At 40.1% G+C, this 26,312-nt stretch overlaps 1 protein-coding gene across 8 annotated transcripts in view; it reads left to right on the top strand.

Annotated features, from left to right (window-relative positions):
- Positions 1-26,312, top strand: part of brip1 (BRCA1 interacting helicase 1) — a 74,976-nt gene that overhangs the window by 3,980 nt on the left and 44,684 nt on the right. For 5 of the 8 annotated variants that reach the window (XM_056757677.1, XM_056757673.1, XM_056757676.1 and 2 more), the window contains exons 7-23: positions 2,929-3,231; positions 5,855-6,076; positions 6,215-6,414; positions 6,640-6,772; positions 6,853-7,007; positions 7,632-7,800; positions 8,722-8,862; positions 9,076-9,237; positions 17,054-17,225; positions 17,304-17,425; positions 20,261-20,373; positions 20,723-20,805; positions 21,100-21,372; positions 22,322-23,044; positions 24,711-25,184; positions 25,277-25,367; positions 25,440-25,497. In XM_056757677.1, coding sequence (XP_056613655.1) covers positions 2,929-3,231; positions 5,855-6,076; positions 6,215-6,414; positions 6,640-6,772; positions 6,853-7,007; positions 7,632-7,800; positions 8,722-8,862; positions 9,076-9,237; positions 17,054-17,225; positions 17,304-17,425; positions 20,261-20,373; positions 20,723-20,805; positions 21,100-21,372; positions 22,322-23,044; positions 24,711-25,184; positions 25,277-25,367; positions 25,440-25,467 — 3,564 coding nt within the window. In that variant the 3' untranslated portion in view covers positions 25,468-25,497. Of the gene's footprint in view, positions 1-2,928; positions 3,232-5,854; positions 6,077-6,214; positions 6,415-6,639; positions 6,773-6,852; positions 7,008-7,631; positions 7,801-8,721; positions 8,863-9,075; positions 9,238-17,053; positions 17,226-17,303; positions 17,426-20,260; positions 20,374-20,722; positions 20,806-21,099; positions 21,373-22,321; positions 23,045-24,710; positions 25,185-25,276; positions 25,368-25,423; positions 25,498-26,312 lie in introns of all 8 variants that reach the window. The other 3 variants (XM_056757680.1, XM_056757679.1, XM_056757678.1) reach the window with 2 other exon arrangements.

Below are 26,312 nucleotides of genomic sequence, written 5' to 3'. Positions count from 1 at the left end.
TTTTATTAGTGGAGCAATGAGCTGCTAGATGCATCTGCAGGTGTCTGCCCCTGACTGGAACAGCATGCCTGGGTTAACGCTCCCACACAATGCAACGCACTGTTTTATTGCGAGCTGTCGTTGAGGTCTGGAGAGGGCCGAGGCATAGCTCTCTGCTCCACTGACATCAGGGCCTCGCCGAGAAAGAATGCACCACTCCGCCTGAATGTGTCTGTGGCGGCAGGTTCGGCCAATGGAGGCTGTTATCTGCATTCCAGGGGTGTCTTATTTGCTGTGTGGTAGCGAGAGGGGCCGAAACCGTGGCAGGCCGTGTGTAACGGATACCCTTGTGTCAGCTGTTTCCTGCACGGCTGCTGACAAGGCCTCCCATTCACAATCAGCCCTTTCTCTCCCCCTACAATGAATAAGCAATTATTCAGTATAGGAGGCATGATACTTGGACCGGCCTATTTAATGTGGCAGCAACAGGTAAGGCGATCAATAGAGAACCAGAGCCCCAGCGCGTAACTCGTCCTACGAAGCCGTAACCTTAGCTGCTGCCAGCTCTCTGTTTATTTAGCACGTCGGATCTGGTCTTTGTCCTGCCGGCGGATGGGCTCACATTCGCTTCCATTCTATCACGTACTGTAATATTTAATGGCAAACAAGGGTTGAGAGGCAGCTTGGGTAACCAGAGCTGGACCTCTTCAGGGGACAGCTTGATCCCTGATGTGAAGGTGTAACGCACGCCGTGACTTAGCATTTGTTTATGAGGGTTAATCTTACTTGTCACTCTAAGGAGAAGAAGAGAAGGTAGTATTATTTCGAAAGACTTTGGCTTTTTTGACCAATGTGTAACATATTTATATTGGCATACCTATCAACAGGCCCATCTGGAATCTCCCACAAAAATACTCTGCAATATTGACTCTTGTTAATTTTAAAAGCTTGAAATGCCTCTTTCATTGCAAGTATTTTATAATTTGGCAGAAGCAGCTTTTTATTCAAAGAGACTTACAGTGCATTAAAGGTGCACATATTTTCAAATCAGAAATGTCGACCACAGAACCAGTCATAAGGTTATTTGTGTATTTGTAGCAATAGCCAACAGTAAATTCAAATTGTGTGTTGTTTTTTACGGCCAAAATCATTAGGATATTAGGTAGGGATGCACGACAAATTATCGATCATATCGCTATCGGTCGATAAAATCAGTCAAAAATCATAAATCATTTCTTCTGGTTTAACTTCTTCAGCTGCACACTCCTCACAGTTAAAATACTGTACAGACAGGACTATCTTTCTGTCATGAACATTCACTTACTGCTATTCCTAAAACATTGTTGATGTAGGTACAGTATGTATATACGGTATTTATGAATATGTAAATTATGAATGTGTCTGAATGCTTTCTGTCTTGAGACCTGCTAGACTTGTGACTATTAAGAAATATTTTTGGGTTGCTTAGGAAGAATGTCTATAATTTGTTTACTAAATAAAAATATATACCAGAAGACTTTGTAGGTTGAAGAATTATTAACTAGTCTAAAGTCAGCTTGGAACATGATTTTCTAAGGGAGAAAAGAGAAGTTATGGTTACCTTGTCAGTTTATGTTTATAAATAAAAGTAGTTGTCCACTTTTTGCCTTTTGTTTCAGTTTTAGGGAATTTTATATTAATATTTAGATACTGTATATCGGTTTCCAATGTAAAGAAATGATTGGATATCATTATCAGCCAAAATGAACACATCGGTGCATCCCTAATATTAGGTACCATGGAGACATTTTGAAAATTTCTCCCCGTAAGTATATAAAAACAATTTTTGTGAGTGGATGCAGCAAAATCGCAACAAAAAAGCCTGAAACACACCTACAAACTTCGCCATCTGGTGCCCGCTTTTTGGAAGTACCCACTCAAGTTCGGTATCAATGTAAAGCTTTGAATTTCCGCTTTCAGGTTCATCTACTCTCCACAAGTCATTAAATCGGTAAACCAGTAAAGAGTGTTAAACAAAGCTCTTTCTTCTTAGCAGCGGCCTTCTACAATTCCTCTGATGGACAGCATGAAAGACGATTTTTCTAATATTTTGAGTTTGAGTCAGATTCCAGACTTTCAAACAGTTGTAACTGGGCCAAATATTGTCCTATCCCAGGCTTCCAGTATTTATTCAGATTTATTCAGACTATAAATCTCAATAATAAAATACCTTTATGACTGGTTTTGTGGTCCATGGTTACACATTTGGTTACCTGAAGTTTTATCTAACAGAGTGTGCAGAGCTTTAGTAACAGATTTACCCACAACTCCGTCTGAGTCTGTCTATCATCAATGAAGAAACTTTAATTATAATTATATCGATGTAGATTGATCCTTCTAATCTCCAAGGTGCAGAAATATCTAATGTGGGCAGTCCCTGCTAAATGTTCAGACTCAGAAAAAGCTTTGAGATTAAGGCTTTTCAAACATAAGCTTTTCGTGTTTTATGAATGCTGTATTTCAGTATTCAGACAATACCGCTGTCTCCACAGAATAAAGCAGTGACTCTTTATTTGACACCACCTGTGTAACACATAAGTTGTATGTCAGTCCCGTGAATGGCAGGGGAAAGTGGGACACTTAAAATGTTCATACCGTCCTCAAGATCAGTTTCACCACTGGAGCTGGCTGCAGGCAAGCATGGCCCTTTGTGTGAAAGCTGCCATTAAGAGATCCAATCAGGGGCCGGTAACATGAACAATGGCATGGTCTAAAATTACAGTCTTGCTTGGGGTCATTCTGTCTTGACTTATAGCATTTCCCTGCTATGTGAACGATTATCTATATGACCGCTTAAACAAAAGCTCATTCACGGGCTTGGCAAACAAGCGCTGTTGCGATGCTTAGAGTAGGTTGTTTCTCTTTGTAACGTTTGCGGTTGACTTGTTTTTCTCTTTTTGTGTCCAACAGTCTCCCGTGTCTTGTTCTTTCTGTCCTTGTGGCAACCTCAAAGCAGGACAGAAAACGGTTGAAAAGACCAAGGACAACGAAAAAGACAAAGAGGGAGGCGGAAGGAAAACGATTCCAAAGATCTTCTTCGGCACACGCACTCATAAGCAGATCACACAGATCGCGCGGGAGCTAAAGCGAACAATGTACTCCAGCGTGGCCATGACTATCCTCTCTAGTCGTGACCACACTTGCGTGCATCCCGAAGTGGTACCTCATGCCAATCGCAACGAGCGCTGCAAGGAGCTGCTGGAGGCCAAGAATGTGAGTCGCCCCCCTTCCCAGGTTGCATCACGTGACATGTCAACCACCTTTGAGCAGTGGTTCTGTATTCATCTGTCATCATTAGAGCCCCCAGAGGGTACAATAGTTAGTCTAAGACATTCTGGTTCACTGAGTTCAGGGCCTCTTATGAGATATGAACCCTGAAATCTGTTAGAATTAGCAGGTATTGTGAGAGGATCCTAAAGATTCCTAATGACCTTTAGTTCAAAGGCAGTTGTTTGTCTGAAAACCTCATCTTATGTTGCTTTTAGGGTCTCATTTGTTTCTTGACATGAACAAGGGGTTTGTAATTGTGTAGTAAGAGATCACCCCATCTAACTTCTGTTTTCTTTTGTCTAGTACTTCCATTATTTATGCTAGAGGTCATCCAATAATTGATTTAGCAGATGGCAATAACTCAGATAGTTGATGATGAATAAAAATACTGGATGAAAAGAACAACCAGTTAAGTCCAAAGTATTGTCTTGGTGTCCACGCGCCGCCTGCATGATGTAATCTTCGTACAAACAACGCGTACAACAGCGCATCCACGAAAAGATTTTTTAATGGCCCAGTCCACTCGGTGACGAACTGCACTTATGTCGAACTTGTCTATTCGCACTTATTCGCAATTGAGTATGCTTAAGAAGCTGACAATTCAAGAAGCTGCGCGATTCAGACACGGATGCGGAAAGTCAAGTATAACCGTCCCTTTAGTAGGTAGTTAGTTAGTACTCATTTTAATTTAATCTTACTTAAAAGATGACCCAAAGTTCACCCAAAGATGAAAATTCTGTCATCATTTATTCGTCCTCAGATTGTTCCAAACCTGTATATATTTTTTTGTTCTGCTAAACACAAAGCAAGATACTTGGAAGAATGTTAGTAACCGAGCAGATCCCCATTAACTGCCATAGTATTTCTACTATGGCAGTAAATGGGGGACGAAATCTGCTCGGTTTCTGACATTCTTCCTATTATTTCCCCTTGTGTTTGGCACAACAAATACATTTTTACAAGTTTGGAACAAACTGAGGACGAGTAAATGATGACAGAATTTTCATATTTGGGGGAACTATTACTTTAATTTAAAAGAATAGTTCACCCCAAAAATAAAAATTTGGTCATCATTTAACTCTCACCCTGATTCATTCAAAACCATTACATGATTGAGATATTTTGAGATATCTCAAAGGTTTTGTGTCAGTATAATAGTCATTTAGGCATAGTCAGTTACCAACATTCTTCAAAATATCTTCTTTTGTACAGGTTGGCATGAGCGTGAGTTAATAAAAATATATATTTCATGTTAAGGTAAACTATTACTTAAATGTCTTTTGCAGGGAGTTTTAAGTGCATTTAAAGGAGACACATAACGATAATAGTTTTCACTCTGGCATATTTAAGGAATGATTTGCTAGAATGCTAAAGAAAAAATTATATTCATTTATTTACGTAGCAGCCTCTGACCTTTTAATTTATGATTTGTGCCCTAATCCAATTTTTGAGTGTTGAGATAATCTGATAATCTAGTGAATTTGTTTTCCGTTAAATGTCATGAATTGAATCTTTTGAACAGAGATTGACCCGTTCTTTTCTGTGCAAACAAATACGTTGTTGCCTGATCTTCGCTGTGGCCTGCAGGCCAAACAGCAAGCGTGGCACTTATTCTTTGAATTCTCCTTTCACTGTAACACTGTCAGACGAAAAGAAGACGAGCCGCCTTTGGATTAACGACCTTGTAACACAAACCCTCACTTCAGGGATTGTCAAACTTAATCTCTGTCACCAAAGCTGTTGACAGCAGTTACAGGCGATAATATCCCCAAATCAGTCATATAGGTCTTTTTGTTGTGCACTTTTGTCAAAGGCTTCAAACGCACTTTGTTCCAATGTGAGATTCCATATTGTCCGTGTTGCTCATTCCATGACCGTCGGGCGTCTTGCGTAATGAAACCTATTGCACTGTCACCACAGGTGTCCGCTCACCTATCCGCTGTGTCGCATCCCTGCACATGAAAGAGGTGAAGACCGTGCCGACAACCCCGCTAGGAGAGATGAGAGAATGAGCTGTCTGTGTTCTCATCCTCCCTGGGGCTCCATCTCTTGTGTCCTCTTATGAGCCCCGTTCCCCGTTTTTATTCTGCCGTCCTGCCCCTGTTGAATGCCTGAAGACTGTAGGCCTTTCAGTCGCTTGTCAATGGGTCCCACACCCTTTAGTGCTGCCATCATCACCTTCATAAGAGTCAGAGAACAGGGGGATAAAAATGCCATGGATGGGCTGACGTTTATCCCGCGCTCTCATTAAAGGCTAATCCCTCTTTGAGTATGTATAGTGGAAATTGCCATCAGCTTTTCAGCAGCAAGATATAGGCTCAGGTGAACTATGCCACAATGCAGATGTTTCCTTGTCTGCAGGGAAACATCTGTTTACATTGTAGAATAATAAGGACAGTTTTCATGAGGAATTGATCTAATTAGATGTTTTTTATCTGATGGGCCAGTTTGGTTTAAGGAATTAGCTTTTTGGTCTTTTTGTCTACTAACAAACCTTTGCTTTCTTTTTCTGTTTAGTTTTTCTCTGTCGTTCTGTTTTTAACTGTGTATTTGCATGTTATTTTAGGGCTTGTCATGCCAGTACTACCGTAATGTGCATAAAATGCGAGATCAGCACTCATTGCAGTGGGTTCATGGGCTGCACCAGGCCTGGGACATTGAGGATCTGGTGAGTCTCGGCGGTAAACTTCGCTCCTGTGCATACTTCGCTGCTCGGGAACTCATGCAGGATGCCTTGATTGTGTTCTGTCCCTACAACTATCTTCTGGACCCCCTCATCCGTGAGAGTGTGAGTATCAGTCCACATTATCTGAATACTTCAGATTATGTTTTTGTTGAACAAAAAACATGAGATGCTGGTTTAAAGACGTTTGAAATATTTGATATGGGATTATATGTGATAACTGTAACGTTGTTTCTCTGCCAGTTGGAAATTAATCTGAAGGAGCAGATTGTAGTGCTGGATGAGGCTCATAACATTGAGGACTGTGCCCGTGAGAGTGCCAGTTTTACTTTGAATCACGCCCAACTACTTCTGGCACGAGATGAGATCGAAGGAATGGTGACGCACAATATTCGTCGAGATCAGCACACGCCTCTGCTGGCCTTCTGCTGCAGCCTTGCCAAGTATAGTCACATTATAATCTCACACTTTAGTTCAACATCATGGGACGAGTCGTAAATGCTTAATTGAGATTTTGATGCTTGATGTTTTGGGATTTAGAGTGTCTGTAATCATTGTTGATGTTGTTGCCATCTCATTTGCAATATCAACAAATAAAGCCAAACAGATCAAATTTACCAATATAACAGAAATTCATGTTCACTTTCTGTTTTTCTATGTGCATGTAGTTGGGTGCAGGAAAGCTCCAGTGGCTTGGAAGAGCGTGAGTATGAGTCTTCTTGTAAGGTCTGGACAGGGACAGAGACTCTTGGTATCTTCCATGGCTTAGGCATCACTGCAGACACCTTCTCATTGCTGCAGGTATTGTTCCTCTAGCTGCCGTCAAATTCTGCATGCTGACAATTTTCTACTTTTTTCTGATGTGTGTATGTTTTGCATAGAAAAACCTTGCAGCAGTGCTGGAGAAGGAGGAGCGAATTGGGCTAGTGAAAGGAAGAGAGGAGTTTGTGCAGGTTCCCACCATCAGCTCCAACACTCAGTCAATGCTCAAAAGCCTTTTTATGGTGCTGGAGTTCCTTTTCAGACATAATTGCAGGTCATTTTCACAAGCAATAGTTTTAATGGATAACTCACAGAATTGTGTGTCCAGCTCCACATTTTGTGAGTTAAAGTTATAATTCGCCCAAAAATGAAAATTCTGTCATCATTTACTCCCCCTCTTGTCATTTCAAACCTGTATGACTCTACAGAACAAAAGAAGATATTTTGAAGAAACTTTGTTACTGAACAGCACTGGGCCCCATTTACTTCTATTTAATGGACAAAAAACCAATGCTAGTGAATGGGGGCCAGTTAACATTCTTCAAAATATCTTCTTTTGTGTTCTGCAGAAGGAAGAATGTCATACGGTTTGAAATGAAAAGAGGGTGAGTCAGTGATGACAGATTTTTTTATTTTATAACTAGAATGTCAAGGGAAAGAAAACTGTACTCATGAAGGCATTTAATGGATTTGTTTAATGTTGTGATCTGTTTGCCAAATTATTTTTTATTATTAAATATTCTGAAAATAACACAACCAAATAAAATAATATTTATTTAAATTGTGTAATAAAATAAGCGTTAACAATGAAGTTAAAGAAATTATTATAATAATTAATCATTATTTCACCATTCATATGTTGCTTCTGCTTAATGTCTGTGCTCATTGGTGTGTGCAGATTTGCAGGTGATTACCGTGTAGCCCTCCAGCAGAGTTATATGTGGACCACCCAGCCAGACCTGCCTGACGCTCAGGGATTTTTCGCACGGCCCCAACGTCGCCGGCAAAGCACCCGCAAAAAAACCTTGGTGCACACCCTGAGCTTTTGGTGCCTCAACCCTGCCGTGGTGAGAACTGTTACTGGCTAAGTACAGTGTGTATTATGATATCATTGCTGGACACTGAAAAAAATACCTTGTAGAATTTACTAAATTTGAGCAAATATTTTCTAGGTAAAATCTGCTGCTTTAATTCAAGTACAATTTACTAACCAGAATAAAGCATATTCTACTTATTAAAGACATTAAGTGTTTGTTAAAATATTAAGTAAATTTAACGTAAAGTAAACAAAAAAATATATTGTTCAACAAAAACATGTGTCTAACTCAAACTTCAGTGTTCACTTACTTACTTTCATATTGAAATATATTTTTGTTACAAATTAAATAGTCAAGTGCGGAGAGACTGGTGGTCTTTGTACTGGCATTAGCACAGTTACTGCTCGATACAGTGAGGGAAATAATTATTTGATCCCCTTATGATTTTGTAAGTTTGCCTACTTACAAAGAAATGAAGGTTCTATAATTTTATGGTAGATTTAGTTTAATTCTTTAAAAAAAAGTTTTATAAAGGTTATAAATTGATTTGCATTTCATGACTAATATTGTACCTCCCTCAGCCTAGACACAAGCAACACTCTTCTGAACAACCAAATCCACTTAAGAAGCCCAAACTTAAAAATTATACCAAAACTCTCAAAATAAGTAAACTTAATTTGACCAATTTAAGTGAGTTTAACATAATAGAATTGAGTTGGATTTACTTAATAATTTGTTCAATTAAAATGACTCGAACGTAATAATTAAAATCTTAACAACCAAAGTTAGTCAATTAGTTTGTCATTTTAACTCAAAATTTTGTTTAAAACAGGAACATAATTCTTTTAATGATATTTCAATATTTTCTATTCATAAAATCTACTGTAATAAGGCACATAAAAAAAATTCAGTGTATGTATGTATTATAAACTCTTATGGTTGTCACGACAGGCGTTCTCAGATCTGAGCGAATCAGTGCGAAGTATTGTGCTGACCTCAGGCACCCTCTCTCCCATGGGCTCATTTTCCTCTGAACTGGGCATCAAGTTCTCCATCCAGCTGGAGGCCAGTCATGTCATCAGCAAGTCACAGGTCAGCATCATGCTTAAGACATCCTGCAAAGTTTAGTATTAGAATACCTCAAGATGAAAGTTCCTTGAGAATTGATCTTGTGACCTTGGAGTTGGTTCTATCAATCTCTTTCAATTAGCGTATAGGAACAGTTTTATGTGAAATGTTTGAACATGGACTCAATTGAAACTTATAGTCAGTTTTAAGAATACTGTCTGTTTGTGCATGTTGCAGGTCTGGGTCGGTACCGTTGGTACAGGGCCTCAGGGTCGAAAGCTATGTGCCACATTCCAGCATGCAGAGACTTTTGCATTTCAGGATGAAGTGGGAGCCCTGCTGTTGCAAGTGTGCCACACAGTGAAACGCGGGGTGCTTTGCTTCCTGCCGTCCTACAAGGTATGTACAGTCAGTATTTATGGTAGTATATTTAATTATTTGTCATGTTTCTTATTTTCACCTTGGCTGATAATGAAATTGACCCTAGTCAAGTTACCAGAATATTCAATATTTCAAACAGCTTAGCACATACTGCAAGCTTTGTTGCTTTGAATGCTTGTGAGTAGCTGTAGCTCTGTAAAGCTGCCACTGGGAGGGCTTAGAGACCACAGTTTTGAACCTCTGCTGATGTTCTCTTCAGCACCACCATAAAAACGATGAATAAAAGTTGTTGCTGCCTGACATTCCGGTAGAGGAGCCACAAAGCCATTCTACACAATCTACATACTTCAATAAGAATTCAATAACAGCGGTCAGGCCGATGACCATATGCGCTAATACATTGCTGTAATGTATTATGGATAGTGAACAAACCCTTGAGTGCTGGCTCACGGTTTTCCTGTATCCCTTTTCACATAACTAGCTCTATTATTGAAAGCCATTGAAAAATACTTTGTTCCCCATTGTTTGTTACGTTTAGGTCATAAATAATTCACTCCCATTCAAGCTGCCCGTCATGATGTACCCTCATGGGAGATGATTAACTTTCTCAAATGTCTTTGTGTGCTTGTATATATCTTAGTGTTGATGGGATTGCTTTACATTTCCAAAATATAGTTTAGGTCGTCCTTCATCACTATTCAGATGTTTAAAAAATGTTAATACCAGATAAATAAAAAGGAAAAGCAGGTAATGAGTTTGGATTTAGTTTGTTTTTTTTAGTCACTGTAATTGTTTAATTTGTGTTATTTGATACTTTTGAAAAGATTGATATTCTAAAAATATGTATAAAGAAGTAAGTAACCCTAGACGTTTAATAGCAAGTGTATGTCAAGAGGAATGATATATTATACTTGCTATAGGATTTTCCATTTACTCATCCCGACGAAGCATATATACAGTTATATACAAAAAAGTGCCATATTGTATATCATACCAAAGTATAAATGTTCCATGTGGATTAATATTTAATTTGGAAATTGAGCAGTTTAGAGGCTCATTGAAGACTGTGGAGGTTCTGGAGCCTGAGAGTCCCGTCTTCAAAGGAGCAGACCAGAGCTCCAGTCTCCAGACACCTCTCAACACTCCTGTTGATCGCTATCTCTCCACTCTTTTAGGGGCCATAACCTGCATGTCCCGTTGTCTGTTCCAGCTGTGTCCCCATGACACCAATTGTGCTTCATTATACCACCCTCGAGCCCCCCAATACTATCGTACGTAACGCACACAGATATACGCACCAACCCATTATGGTTCTAAAGGTTTTAGAGTGTCGCAGACCCTCTCTGTTGGACCCCAGTTAACCACAGAGACCCGTGTTGTCTGGCACGACCTCATGACAAGAAAGGCTAGAACAGATGGGGATGGCCTGCTTATTAAATGTGGGTTGGCAAAGGTGAAAAGATCTTGTGGAAATGCAGGATGCTTTTAAAGCAGATTAAGATAAGGGCCATTAGAGCTGACGTCGCCAAGCTGTCTGTGTGAAGATGCATCTAAGCTGGCGCCTGGTGCTTGAGCTTCGGCTGGGGGTGGAAAGGAGGGGTGGTAGATGTATCTGTGCGACTTGCATCCTCTCAAATTCAAAGTGCACTGCAGGGGGTACGTATGGAGGTTATGAGCCCCCAAGGCCTCTCAGCATACTGTCTACAGTCTTCTAGACAAGGTTGAGATTGCATTCTCATCAGTAATGATAGAGATAGTATAGCACATGTGCTCTGATCAATTTCAATTACACTGATGCTGTATGATGTCAGTAATTATTATTTTGTGGATTTAATTTAATTAAAAGGAAACACTTTTCCTGACAAATATGCATCCCATTATTGTAAATGGGTGTTTTCTGATTTTATTAAAGGTTTGTGTAAGTTTTTTTGGTAAATTAGTGGATTACACTACAGTGATAAAAATCACTGTTAAGAAAAATAGGAAATTACAAACAAGAATCTACATCCAGAAAATGTCTTAAAGGCATAGTTCACCCAAAAATTAAAATTGCAAACCCTCATGTCATTCCAAACCTGTATGACTGCATTCTGAAAAATAAAATTGAAGATATTTTGAAGATCTTTGGTTAACAAGCAACATCCTTCCCCATTAACTTCCATTGAATGGACACAAAACCATTTCTCAAAATATCTACTTTAGTGTTTCACAGTAGAAAGAAAGTCATATAGGTTTCGAATGTCATGAATAAATGAATCCAGTTTTTTATTTTGGGATAAACTTTTACTTTTATTGCCATGGCAGTTTCTTAAAATACTTTTAATGTACCTAAAGTTGGACTTATTTTCTTTATCCAAATGAAGAGATTGTATTTGTAAGAAAGCTGTTTCTTGGTTTCATAACGGTCTCATATTCATGTTCTAGCATCTAAGATGACAACAACTTACTCCATTTCTAACGTGTGGCTTTTTGCCAGGCCTCTTGACCACTCTGTGAAACAAGGCAGAGTCGGTCTTTGCATTATTGCCATTACCCTCTTGAGCTGTAAATGAAGCGTAAACTGTGATACAGAGCCCCATTAGCAGCTAATGGTGCTGAATCTTACCGCTCGCGTCTGTCTACTGGACCAAGTCCCACACAATTGGCTAATGTTTACATAGTCATAGGAGCAAGTGAGATCGATCCACTTGTCCTACTCAAACCCTGAGCACCGCTCACTTGGTTTCAGATGCGTATCAGAGTAAATGTTTTCCCGTTGCTGATGTCCCGCTTCAAGTGCTGAACTCCGTTTCTATAAGCTGTCCATTAGTGAGGCAACCCCTTATTCCAGCTATAGCTCTGGACTAGATAAAAACAGATCCATACTTCAACAGATCGTGTGCTTTATCTCCGGTGTTCTGCTCTCACCGTCGGCCTCGCGCTAATGGCCTGGTCTGCGTCAACGCTGAGGAGTGTGGGTGCTCACAGGCAGGTGGCAGGGGCGCCGCTCTGCCTCGTCCTTGGCGTGATCGTCACTGTGATATTTGACAGCTGAATTATTTACAGCCACTACACGTCTTCTACTGCCGCCACTAGGGGCCTATGTTTCATTTATGCCACCCTGTAACCAACTTTGTCTATTATTTAACGCCCTTTTGCAAAAGAAGAAACAGCAACGTGTCGCCACATGGCGTCAAGGTTGAAGAAAAATAGATAGATGAATGTGAAGGTGGTGGAAGAAGTGAGAGCTAGAGAGAGAACACACAGTTCTGTGCCTTGTCACCTCGGCACTACGTCCCTTCGGAGAGTTACATCCATTCGACTCAGTCTAGCATGGTGGCACGAGCCAAGCGATGCATACATTTAGTCAAGTAACAAGGATGTATTATTTACCTTTTGTTGTGCCTTTGCATGTTCACTAGACACTCATTATTCCACTTTGTTTTATCAACAGCTGCTTTTAGACATTGAAAACCATTCTTGTGTTATGACATCTCTGAGACATTCACATTTCATTGAAATGTCTTTTTAGTTGCTTTTAGGAATCATGACTGTGGACTCATTCTGGTAGCTAAAGTGTGTTTGCTGTGACCCCTAATATGTAAGTCTCATAATCGCTGTAAGCACAATCGAAGTAACATATGTGGTGTTCACCGGTTTAAAATCGCAACAAGAATGCATCTAAACACCTTTATCGCATTTATGCTGCTCTGACCAAGGTGCGCATGTGCATCTTTCGCGCACCTTAAGCACAAATTCATGGCAGTCTGTCAGCAGTCTCTGCCCCATATTTTTATGCGGCCATAACAGTGTACACCACATTGTTGCAGAGGCATTTTCCATTATATTGCTATATTCATCACAGCGCCATAAAAATAACATTTGTAAATTTATATAAAAATAAATCCACATAACTGTGTTTTGCATTTGACGCAAATATATTAAAAAGATAGCCGGTAATACATACCTAATTCGTTTATGCTGTGAATTATAGCAAATAATCAGACTAATAAAACATATTTGTAAACAGGAATAAAGAAGTTTGCTCACGTCATGTAAACATGTTACTGTGATAAAGTACTTATTGCTGCGCACCAATGCAATTATTTCCAATAATCAGATTAAGTACGTCCAATAAAACGTCAAAATGTCCAGAATTTTTTTAATTGACATTAAAATAATCTCAATATAAATTAAAAAATAGACCTGTACAATATCATAAGGTGAAATATTTCAGTGCTTTAAAATATTGATTTGCATTTCTTCTTCATTTCTGTATCATTAGATGAGAGATTTTGGTCCTCCTGACTAAGGCATGATACAATACATGAATCACTGTTGTTGCTTTGTATTGTAATCGATGATATAACTTCTAATGCAGTATTGTCTTTCTTATTTGTAATGCTGAATTGCCATACACAGATACTCTCACACGTCACAATATCATTACTAGATTTTATTCAATTGCATATTATTATATACATGTCATACACAACGGCATGACAATTTAAGCTTAAATGCCACTTGTGATGTATTGTAGTCTGTTTGGCACAAGTTCTCTCATGCTGTCTTGGAGCGTGCTTTCTGTTTGATAGCACTGTCAGTGACCTCAGAAGGGAATGAGGTAGGGTCACTTCTGCCATGTTTGTGCACCTGAGCCTCAGCCAAGTGTGCAGATTGACATTTTCATTCTGCTGTGTACTGGTCTAGGCCCTGTGGAAACAGTCCTGGGCTTGTCAGATAATGCCCGTGAATTAGGCATGAAGGCCATGTGCTCATCCCATCACCGCCACCCCCACAAACTCCCATTCCTAGCTTGTGTATAAAGTATCTTTATACACAAGCATACACTCACAGTGGTTAATTTTGATCTGCAACACTGGATGTTCTCCATGTAATCCATTATTGTTGACACTTTTAAAAGGGTAGTAAATTATTTGTATCAGCTCAATGCCGTTTTAGTTTTTTGCCATAAAAATGGTAGGATTGTTGGAGGCTCCATGGAATCGAAAAGATAGTGACCGCTTCTGACTTCTGGCTTGGAAACTGTCTCTTGTCTGTCAAGTTGAGGGATGTGGAAAATGTGTCTTTAATGAAATGGCTGCATGGAAGCAGACATGGACCGATGTTTACTCGCAGTGTCTGTGAGATAAAAGCATTAGGACCATTACCCCTTGAGCTGTGGGACTCCTGGAGTGGCACTGTATTGTATTTCGCCCGCTTTTATAAGGGTTTACAAATTACAGCTCTGGGAATATAAACAACAAGCTTATACAAGGAGTCTTTGTGCGTGGATGTGCCTATGTTTTAAGGGCAAGCATTTTATTATCAGGTTGCGCTTGGGTTATTATTGGGCTACACTTCAGACTCAGCAGAAATTAATAACGTTGACCCTAAAGGTAAACTCATGATTCTTAATATAGTGATCCAACCCAATTAGTTCTATCTACTTTTATTGTTTGTTTTCTTTCGTTCTCCTTTCTTATTTTCCTTTGTTAGGGGCAGTCGTGGCCTAATGGTTAGGGAGTCGGACTCTGTTCGATTCTTATGGCCGGCGGGTTATGGCAGAGGTGCCCTTGAGCAAGGCACCTTACCCCTACTTGCTCCCCGGGCGCTGCAGAGATAGCTGCCCCCTACTCCGGGTGTATGTGTGTTCACGACTTGCTGTGCCTGTGTTCACTACTCACTGGATGGGTTAAATGCAGAGCTCATATTTCGGGAATGGGTCAACATATCTGACAAATAGGTCAGAACACGTGAATAATTCAAGTTTTTTTTTCACATTTGAATTGCAGCACAATTGGTTTTCTGCAAGTCCTTATAGACGGTTTCTAAGTGACAACATAAACAAACATTACTACGCATGCGTGTGTTCATGGGCTCCTCTAAACTTCCAGTACACATTCACAAAAAATAGAGTGCCTGTAGATAATTTCTTATAACAAACAATAGAAACTGAGAAGAACCATTACTTATTACACTAAACTTGTCTCTCCAATATTTTGAATTTAGACTGCAAAACAAAGATCAACCTCTAGATGTCAATGTACCATATCGGTTTTTTTAAAACGACCTAACTACAGAACCCATTCAACAAATTGTTTAATTAATAAAATGAAAATACAATAGAATTCAACAAATCGTTAATAATATAAATTAATATTAACATAAATTAAGGAACAATTAAATAGTTGTTATTAGACAGTAGCCGAACACAGAACGGAAGTTAACTGCAGTCCTGGCGCACGCGTGTTCAATGAAACGGCTGTGGAAAAAATTAGGAGACCACTCCAAATTTTTATTTAATCAACATTTCTAGAGGTATTGTGGCCATTCCAGTCTGGTGAATGTTAAATTTCAACGAAATTAAACCTCAGGTGTTACAAAGTCATCCAACAGCAATGTGAAAGACCGACAGCATGACAAGACATGAAAACTATGACAAAAATCGAGGAATAGAAACAATATTTATGTTTTAATTTGGGAGAAATATTGTTAGTAGTTCACAAAATGAAACCTTAACACATAAATATAATTTTAAATAAAAAAAAACTTAAAATGGTCTTTGGAAGGGTTTCTTAATTTTGTCAAAGGCTGTAACTGACATTTCAAGGGATCGAGTTGATGTCACGTCAACACAAGCGTCATGTTTTATTTATGGTGCTCGCCCTTGCTTGTTTTTCCCTTTAAGCACGAACCAGATCAAATCGGTCCTTGCTTCATTTCACAATAACAAGCATGTTACCTCACCGTGTAAAGTTTTAGTGGTGCAGAAGTCTCGGCCACCTTAGATGTGATTTAATATTTAGTAGTTCTATCCCCCATGTCAACATTCTTACGTCAGCATTGTCTTTTTTGTTAAAGTGTTGGCGTGTATAAGCTCTCTGTCCTCTAAAGAACAAACATGTGTTTTGATTATAATACAAAGCCCTTAGGCATTACTTCACTCTCACCCGAACAAAGCCACAAATTCCTGCCGTGTCGCAAGAAGTTTTTTCCCATCGCAAGAAGAACTTTTGCCTGACCCTTCTTACACATTTCCAAACCAGTGAAGATTCTCTTCGATTGTGAAGACACGTTTATTCAAGAGGAAAATGTGCACAGCAGATAGGAGAGTTGCTCTCTGTAAGGGAAAGGGCTTTTAGATCAGTGTTCCTCTCGTGGGACTTGCTGACTTTTTGCACTAACAACACAACTGTAACATTTTATTATAACTCACGGTTTCTCTGCTCTCAATTCGAAGAGCTTGAGAAAACATGCAAGAGCTACATCTGTGTCATGCTATGAATTCTCAGGCTTTTCACATTAAAAGTTTTACGGCTTATATTACATCATTCTTGAAAATACAAGATTGTCCAACCAGCAGTTTACAATTCTATGAGGAGGCCTGCAACTATTAATGAATATACTGCAAGCAAGGGCAACCCAGAGTCAGACATTCCTCCTTTGTTGAGGATATAGATAATGAGAGCCATATTGAAAGTGTAGTGATTGACCTGAAAATAACAATTTTTTGTCAACATTTCTTCACCCTTATGTCATTCAAAACCTGTGTATGATTCTTCTGTGAAACGCAAAAGAAAATATTTTGAGAAATGACTCAGTGATTTTGTGTCTCTGTATACAATTGGAGTAAATTGGGGCCAATGTTGTTTGGTTACCAACTTCTCAAAATATCTTCTCTTGTGTTCTGCAGAAGAAAGTCAGTCATTTAGGTAGGAATTACATGAGGGTGAATGATGAAAGAATTTTCTTTTTGGGTGAACTGGCCTTATGAAAGCATCGTCTAGTTACTTATAGATGCATGAATGAATTGCTCACATTCAATTGGTTCTGTTTGTATTTGTTTAACAAGATGCTGGATAAACTGAGGGACCGCTGGATGAACACAGGCCTGTGGGAGAAGCTTGAGGAGCGGAAGACTGTGATCACGGAGCCACGTGGTGGTGCCAAGGGTGACTTTGATGAGCTTCTGCAGACCTACTATAAGGCCATCGGTGGAACAGCAGCCGATGGTGGAACTAGAGGTTGGTGTTGACAAAAATAATTTATATTTCATAGGTGTTGTTGCCACGTTTGATGATTGTGTTTGTTTGTTTTTTTAGATGGAGCTCTGTTGGTCGCTGTCTGCAGAGGGAAGGTGAGCGAGGGCTTAGACTTCACTGATGACAACGCCAGAGCGGTGGTCACTATTGGCATCCCTTTCCCAAATATCAAAGATTTGCAGGTAGCTATGAGGAGAACCTCTAGTAGCATTTTTATAAATGTATGTTATTACGTCGGACCTTGCACACTACCTATAAAGTAACAAAACTTTCTTAAAGTTACTTTGAAACCGGAAAAGAACAGCAGATCCCCTTTCTGTGATCCGTAAATGAATTCCACAGCGATTGTGCTGTGTCTAGCCTGTCCTTAGCAGATAGGCCTGACCTTTAAGCTTCCCCCCTCCGCCTACCTTGCTGTCAGAGTACGTTGAAGCTTTCCTAACTGGGTCTGTCACCGTGGGGATACGTGCAGATGATTGACGCTTCCTAGCCCTTCACCTTAGCCGAAGCTGTTGGCGTGGTTGTACCCTTACCTCTGGGGAAAGTGCTTTGATTTTTTTTCACTTCTGCTCCAGTGGAGGTTGATTGAGTTTGCCATTTTGGTTGAGATTTGGAGCATTCTGAGGTAGGTATTAATCACGTGGCTTTTTTTATTCTGAGCAAGCCATGAGTTGATGTGCCAGAGGGGGTAAGAAGCGTGGGGGGAGGTTCTGGTGCACCTGGCCAACCGTAATGCTTCTCCTTGTCTCAAATGCCACATGAAGTGGTTGACAGCACTCAAAACGTGTTTGTTTGCTGCCCTCGATTTCTCCTCCATACGTCCCCTCCCCACCCACACAGGTGATGCTTTTTGTTGTCTCCTAATCTAGTTTAAAGGTGAAGGATTGCAAGGTTTTACTGAACATACAAGTACGTGTGAACATGATCTGTTTCTATAATTGTGAGATGAATCTCTCCACATATATCTTAAGTTTTGTTGTTTTTATAAGCTTGAAATCTGTCTTTAATTTATACTGGGAAGCAATGGTTCAAATGACAATGGATGATATTTATTTTTAACCTTCCCGATTTAGTGTTTTGACAAAAGGAGTTGAGACTCTTCAGTCTACTTGCTTAGCTCCTCTGGTTGCGAATCTGTTGGTCAGAGAAGAAAGGTGGCTGGGTGGGTTGAGTATGGGGGTTGGGGCTGACCCCCTGGAGCATTATGACTTCTAGGATATGACCCCATTAATGTAAAGCGAGAAAATACTGAAGCTAATTACTGGAAATGGTTTCTTTGCTCATAGCCAGTCTGACATAAACACATTAACGTTTGCATCTGCACTCACAACTGAGGTTGCTAAGCAGTTTAGAAGTTCTTGTAAGAGATGTCCACACATTCTTAGGCCTTGCTTTAGATACATTTTTTTCCAATTACATGAAGGTAAATTAACTTAAGTAGTGTAGTGCATTCAAGTTATACATCAAACCCATGACCTTACACTTCTAAAGCAACACGCATGAACGTACTTTCTTTTACCCAATTGGACTAGAGGTCTTGTTTGGATTCCCATACAGCCTTCCCAGATAGACTAGAGCGGCCATTAAACAGGCTCTAAAATGAGAGTATCACATTTATTAGGCTGTTATTGGGAGAAAGATCAAAGGTAAACTTGAAACAGTCTTGAGGATAGAATGAATTGTAAGCCGATGGTGCACACATAAAAATAGCCTCTGGTGAACATAAAAACAAGAGGAACATGTTTTGTCTCACTAAGAAAAACAATCTCCGATTTAAAGGCAGTAAAATGGTTATTCCAACTGATACCGCGTCTCAATGCCTAATGAACAGCTTGTGCAAGACAGTGGAAACTGCGTTAAATTCTGAAGGTTTGTGTGGAATGTTGTATCTTTGTTTCTCTTTGATTTTCTTTTTAATTGAGCATCTGTGGATTGCAAGATGAGGGTTATAACTGTAACTCCCTAACAGGGACAGACAGTAGACTCTAGGATCTTTGTGACGGGTGCAACAATGTCAGCGTTCCGCTCTACTGCAATGCATGCCTGTCGGTCAAATGTCTGTTTTTAAGGATGAACAGGTAAAGGGGTTGAAGCAGACGTGAGAGTGGGCTATCTCCTGACATTTTTCGTAATCCCTTCCAGCTTTGGTTTCTTGCACTTTGAAGAGATTTGGCTAGCAGCAAGAATTGCCTTTTTCACATATGCAAGCTGTCACGTCGAATCGAGCGTTGACACAGTACTTGCGGTGAAGGGCCTTGATAGTGAAATAGACTCTGATTGGATTTAGATGACAGTCAGCCTCAGGGTAGCGGCCTTTACTCGACGACAGGATCTCTATCCGGATGCTTTTAACCCTTCCACTGGGTAAGAGATTGAGATCGTGCATGAGCTAGCACACAGATGCTTCGGTCGGAAGCGTTTGCTTCTCGGTTGAGCTGCACGTGTTTATAAACGTGTACGTTTCACTTGCCCGTGTTTTTGTGAATATGTGACAACATTGGGAGGGTGGATGATGGATTCAATTTTGTGTGGTGTGACGTGACCGAGCTGATGCGTACCGGCTGTACCTGCCACGATCGTGACCTCGCGCAGGTTTGGCTCTGAGCGGGCGCGTCAGAACACACGGTACCTGTCACAAATGGTTAAAGGCTTTTGCCGTCCTGTCCCATTCAACGGGATTTGAACTTTTCACTTGTCAATTCAAAAAGGTTAGCGTTAAAATCGTGAGGGCAGCGGGTGAAAATTGATGGATGCATCCCTGGCATTTTTATGGCAAATCAGATGCCTGTTGTCTGTTGGCCCTTTTCTTCCGCCACTTCGAAATAAATCAGGGGGTGTGGGCAAGCAAGTATAAATGCGTTTTAGGCCCAGGGTGTCATCTTCGGGGAAGCTTTGCCCTCTGCGGATCATCCATCACCAGCCCAAACTTCCAAGTGGATCAGTAATAAGAAGTATGAAAATAAATATGAACTGGGCCAAAATTATCATTTGTTTCTTTCTATTTCACCCATTTGCAGGTTGAACTTAAAATGAAATACAATGACCAGCATGCCAAATCACGAGGGCTTCTGCCTGGTGGTCGCTGGTATGAGATTCAAGCATATCGGGCGCTAAACCAAGCATTAGGAAGGTATGCGTTTTCTACAGAATACCACATGAATTTCATGAAATCTAATCTCTTAATCAGTGGTTCTCAAGCTGCGGCCGTGGCATTTATTAGCTTTTTTAATGCAATCAAACATCAGAAAAATAAGACCACCAACCAAAAGAACTGATGTTCCAGCATTGTAAAACTATAACTAAAAATGTTTTTGGTATAATTAAAATTCTAAGTTTAAGATTGTAAGTCTTTACTTTGGGGGCCAGAAAGTGATGCACTTTACACAAGCCTTACAACTAAAAAGTTTGAGAACCACTGCTCTAAATGACCTTGAATTTGCTCGAAAATTACAACTTATCATGAAATTTTGTTGTCATAGGTGTATTAGGCATAAAAACGACTGGGGGGCGCTGATTCTGGTTGACGATCGGTTCAGGGCAAACCCAAACAGATACATCACAGGTAAAATCTTTCAAAATAATTGTATCACCCTCTGTAGTTCCTCATCTGTATCACTAGGTGGAGATAGTGACTTGCCGTAGGGGTTAGATAGTGTTAGACAAATGTTAGACTGTGGGCTGCGGGCAGATAATGTGTACATAAGGGCTTTTCTTTTTTACATGTAACAGCGATGGGTTGAAAACATAATTTACTTGAAAAACTATACGCGTGGACTGTACTGTGGTAGAGTGTTATGAAAATAGTGGCTATGTGGAGTGGTTAAATGTTTGTCAAACGCTGATGTCCTCTTCTCAGGCCTGTCAAAATGGGTGCGTCAACTAGTGAGGCACCATGACACCTTCACAGGCGCCATGCAGTCCTTGGAGTCCTTCTCGCAATCCCAGCAGGAGGCAGTAGAGACCTTTGAAAAGACGTATTCTCATGCTGCCCCCCCATTGCCCAGCCCCTCACTGGTCAGCTTCACTGCTACCTCACCCCCTCCTGAGATAATCGGCCTCCACAATCTATCTGACCCAAAGCCAGCACAGCCAAAACCACACACTGAGGTTCAGAATGCCAACTCTGAGAGTAAGTCTATTGAAACAGGTATATTATTTGGGGAAATCAAATCTACAATGATTAAAAGGATATAAACAAAAATGAAATTTTGTTTACTAAACATTATTCTTTGTTTACTTTTTTCCAACACATTTTCTTTGTTATTGTGATTGTTGGAGTGTTGAAGCATATGTCCCTATTCACGGTTATTGTTTAAGACGGACACTGTATGTTGTGAGTAAAGGAACAGTTCACCCCAAAATATAAATTACACTAACTCACCCTCAAGTCTGTACAAAATCTGTATCAATTTCTTTGTTCTGAATGCTTGTTGTACTTTATATTGTTATATATTGTTTTTAATGGATGCTATGACTATTTGTGCTACGCACCTACAGTTCATACTATTGATATCTCAAATCATAAGTCACGCCATCTGGTAAGGGCATGGATGCGTGTGTACATTACAGTGGTTGTGTGTCATGTACGTGTATGTGTGTGTTTGCTCTTCACTCCTCATTGCCCTTGTCAGACTCTATGGCCCGACTGACTGAACAGCACTGGGATGAGCAGATGTCTGACTGTTGCTTATAATGAAATCACTTTGACCTTTGTTTGTGGTAGATTGAGCATGAGTATTTGCGCACACTTGAGAACAAATCAGGAACTGCACTCCTCATTGAACACGTACAGACTTAATGCAGACCCACAACTGAAGCCTACGTTATGATATAGTGCCAGCGCTCCACAAATTAATTGAGCTTGAAAACATTTTGTGTTGAATTTTCTTGAACAATGCGGAGTTGTATTGTCTTGGCCAAAGAACATTTTGTGTTGAGTTTTCTTGAACAATGCAGAGTTGTGTTGTCTTAGCCAAAGAATCTGGTTTCAAATATACACATTTAAGCTGGTACACACCCATGTTTTTTTTATTTATTTTGTCACTCATATTTCTTTGTGTTTTTCTGTTTGTACACAGGTGATCAAAAGAATCTCCAGCACCCATCCAAACCAATCACTTCACCAGATAGAGAACGTAATGTTCAAAGAACAGTGCTGACTCCGGGCCATCTCTTCTCCTCCACTCCGGTCAGCAGCCCATTTAGGACCCCTATCTTTCAGTCGGAACGATCAAAGAAAGTGGTTTCTCATGATGCAAAATCATTGGACAAAAAACAGGAAGTTGTTCCAAGACTTCCTGTTGAACCAACGCAACAAACAAGTCATGCTCCTGACTTAAACGTGAATGGTCCTCCACCTGAGTGCCAAAAACTCTCTGTGGCTACCTCCAAGCAGGACACCAGTGGAACTGATCTTGAAGACATAGAGGAAGATGAACAGAGCATCTTCTACAGTCCTGAGCTGTTTGAAGGAAACGAGGAGGAGAAGGAGGAAAAGCCTGTTACAGAGGTGGAGAAAATTCCTCTGAATACACAAGTCAACGACAGTCCCGCTAATAGCAAAGCTGAAGTATTTTCTGAGGAATTCTTTGGCTCAGAGCAGGCCAGGAGGACATTGTCCAAAGACCTTTTAAGCAGCGCAGTCCCAGACGATCCATTATTTCAGCGTAATTTAGAGCAGACAGACAGCTCTAGTGCAGAGTTTGAGAATGGGCCTTCCTTTCTAAAGGGTTCCAGCAGTAGCCTGTCACATAGGCTCTCCAGATCTAGACAGAAAAGGCCCAGCATGCCAGGAACATCAGGTAAACTCACTAGCTACTTCAAATATGTGCCCCCAGCCAACAAACCTTGCATAGTCACAATTGATGACTAATAATGAAAGAAGTTAATGTTTTTCTCCACACACTCTCTATAAAGAATGTCTAATCTGTCTCTAATGTGCAAGGAAATATATATGTATCTTTTCAAAATTATTAAAATAAGCTATAAGCACATTTTCCATTTCACATGTGATATCTCGACCGTGTTGATTTCAATGAGATATACTGTGGCGGCGTTGGAAGAAGGTGGTGGTGAAGGGGTTGATTTCACTATAAAATAGTGGATAAGAGGTTCATTTTTACACAGAAATTACAGCCCATTAAAGTTTTATTTGTGTGAACTCTGAATGTAAACAGGGGGCAGCTGTGTAGTGCTGGGGCTGGGGCAGCTACGTTTAAAGGGCCGGCGGGTCTGTAAACAGGCACAGGAAGCTTTCTCTATTCATCTGGCTTTTACTGAGAGATCAGTGGAAACAAAAGCATTCAGCTGACTATGTTATATAGCCAAACCATTAGAAAAAATATTGTAAATTCTTTTTACTTCGTGATATGTGTAAATAAAGTACGATTTAATTTTCTTATTTTCTCACTTGTCTTATTTTTGGCTTTGGGATTTTAGGACCTCCATGTTCCACTCTATTGTTTATAACATCTCTATCCAAATGTGTTTTCTCTTGCCACACCCTGACTGTCTCCACGAATTCAAACAACAAAGAATGAGTCATTAATGTAAAAACAAATGTTCCATACGCCGTAACAATTGAATAAGCCAAAAAATGTCTTTACTGTACATGTTACTTTTATCAAAAACGATTATTTTACTGGCTCTGTCCATTAGGAGTTACAGAAAGAATTACACGGTTCAGAGTCATAAATAGAGATTTAGTCACGGATATTCAAGAGCTCTGTGTGACAGAATCTTGGGGTCATTTGCTGCACGCAGTCTCCGCTGAGCAGTAATGCATTATAGATATTTCTTTTGAAAGCTGTAGTCACTGACAGCATTAACCGAGCATCGTAAGATCATAAAAATGCACCGTAAAATACGTTAACCCGTACATTCAAACATATTAAACATGATGTTTTTTTTTTGATACTGTACATAGTTAGGAGATGGGGCGGGGGGACTCAGCCAAATTAACCACCATTAGCCTGACAAGATTTGTCTTGTTAGATGAGCTTAAACTGCAGTGCTGTTAATGTGGGGGCTTTCAAAGTCCACAGCAGAAATGTTATTAAAGCTCATCCCTCTTCATCTGCCCTGTGCAGAGGCAGCCAGTTTGTTACTGTAATTGCACAGCGAGATGAGAACAGGCCATTAGTATCAATCTGAATAAAGATGCTAAAGAGTACGGCGTGAGAACATGTGTAGCTCAAGACGTCCTAATAAGCTGTCTGCAGCCACGCAATACTGCGAAACAGTTGGACCCTGCCCCAGTCAGCCATTTATTAAACTAATACAATTAATTGAATTAGTCTAATTCAGCGCCTGTGTGGCCCTTCTGTCCGCAATTAAATGCTTTTTTATCCGAGCTGCCCTGTAGACGAAAGCTCTTTCCACTCTTTTAGGCATTAATGCATTCAGGCATTGTAATAGTAGAAGGATATTTTTTCATGTTTATTTAGAAAGTATATGTGCTTGATTCAGCAGGTCAGAGTTCAGACGTCCTGGTAAGGTTCAGGGAGACAGTGCCATTCAAGACCCAAGCTGAACGTCTACAGTTAGATCATGGAAACACCAGATCAAGGCCTCCGGAGTCAGTCAAACAAAACCTTAGGCAGAAAATGAGAGGCCATGGCCTGAGCAAGACTAAGACATGGAGGAATGAGAGACTGAAAATAGATGTCGCTGAGGCCTCTGAACTTCAAAATAGTAGTGATGTAGAAAATGTAGTTTTAAGACCACAATACAGCCATGCTCGAGCACATCCAGCGCTAGTGTCAATGAAGCGGCAGAAACTTAGAAAAACAGTTCAGCCCCTAGCCCAGAGTCCCTTGGGGATATCTCCTGTGGTCTTAACTCCAGAGTTTTTAGAGAACAAAAAGTGCCAAACGGACACTTTTAAAACATCAAAGCAACCGCAACCAGCTCTGAATGACAGATCAGAGATCAAGAAAACAGGTAGGAACATCTGTTTTTGTATGCTTAGACACTTGGGTGTGCAAAGTCATGTTGTACTTTGTAGTGTTTCTTCTATAATCCCATGAAAAAAGGTATCAAGGTTATGAGGTCTTACTCAAGAAAGAACCAGCAGCCAAAGAGGCTTAAAATAGCATCTGAGACCAGACTTTCCCAAATACAGAGGTTAGATTGATTATTTGCTGTAGTAACTTAGTGGTTGAATATTCTTTGTGTGACAGAGCTCTTCTCTTCCAGTGGTTACCCAGTCGATCTGCCTCTTTAAATGGACTTCAATTACACACTTTATACCAGGGTAAGTAAAATAAGATTAAGGCTGTTGCCAAAAGACACTACTCTCCGATCTGGAAATGCAATTTCAGTGTCATTTGACAGAACCACAACCCAGTTTGACACACCCTTGGTGTCCAATTGGAATGTGGTTTTGACGCTATTCATGCAAAACATAGCCACCTTACCCTATCCATGTAGTTCACTGTAGCCCTATTGACCAAACGCACAGGAAGATAGGACTTAATAATGAATTTACAAAGAAAGAAAATCTGTGCTGTTTTTTGCCTGAAATGTAATTTTGAGAACAGAAGTTGGCCCTGTAGCTCAGTGGTAAGAGCATGGCAGGTCGTGGGTTCGATCCCAGGGGATTGCCCATACTTTGAAACAAATGTACACGATAATGCAATGTAAGTCGCTTTGGATAAAAGCTCCGGACAAATAAATAAATGTAAATGACCGGTTTTAAATGTTTTAGGCGGCTATTTTACTTTAAAGAAAGCATATGAAAACTGTAGTTTATTGTGTGAATGTGCACAGGCATACTGTGAATATCCACCCTTATACAACAACATATGGAACGAAGTCTTCAAACTTGTAAAAAACAATCCTTATCGATCGGAGGTCCTTGAGCTTTAATTAAACCCAAACCAGACAGGTACTTAAACACGAAAGGGACGCCACGGACAGGAACAACGTTACTCATGAAGTTCAGATGCTTCATTATATCTAGATTACAAATTAAATGCCATAATACTGTTCAGGGCAATCTGGTGATGGCTTTGTCGAATGATGCCACAAATCAGTTTACTGTTCCGTCAGATATTGATCAAGATCTTA

This window comes from Triplophysa dalaica, chromosome 9 (assembly GCF_015846415.1).
Source record: "Triplophysa dalaica isolate WHDGS20190420 chromosome 9, ASM1584641v1, whole genome shotgun sequence".
Taxonomy (NCBI): domain Eukaryota; kingdom Metazoa; phylum Chordata; class Actinopteri; order Cypriniformes; family Nemacheilidae; genus Triplophysa; species Triplophysa dalaica.
The sequence above is the reverse complement of the archived record's forward strand: the minus strand, read 5'-3'. Positions and strand labels throughout refer to the sequence as shown.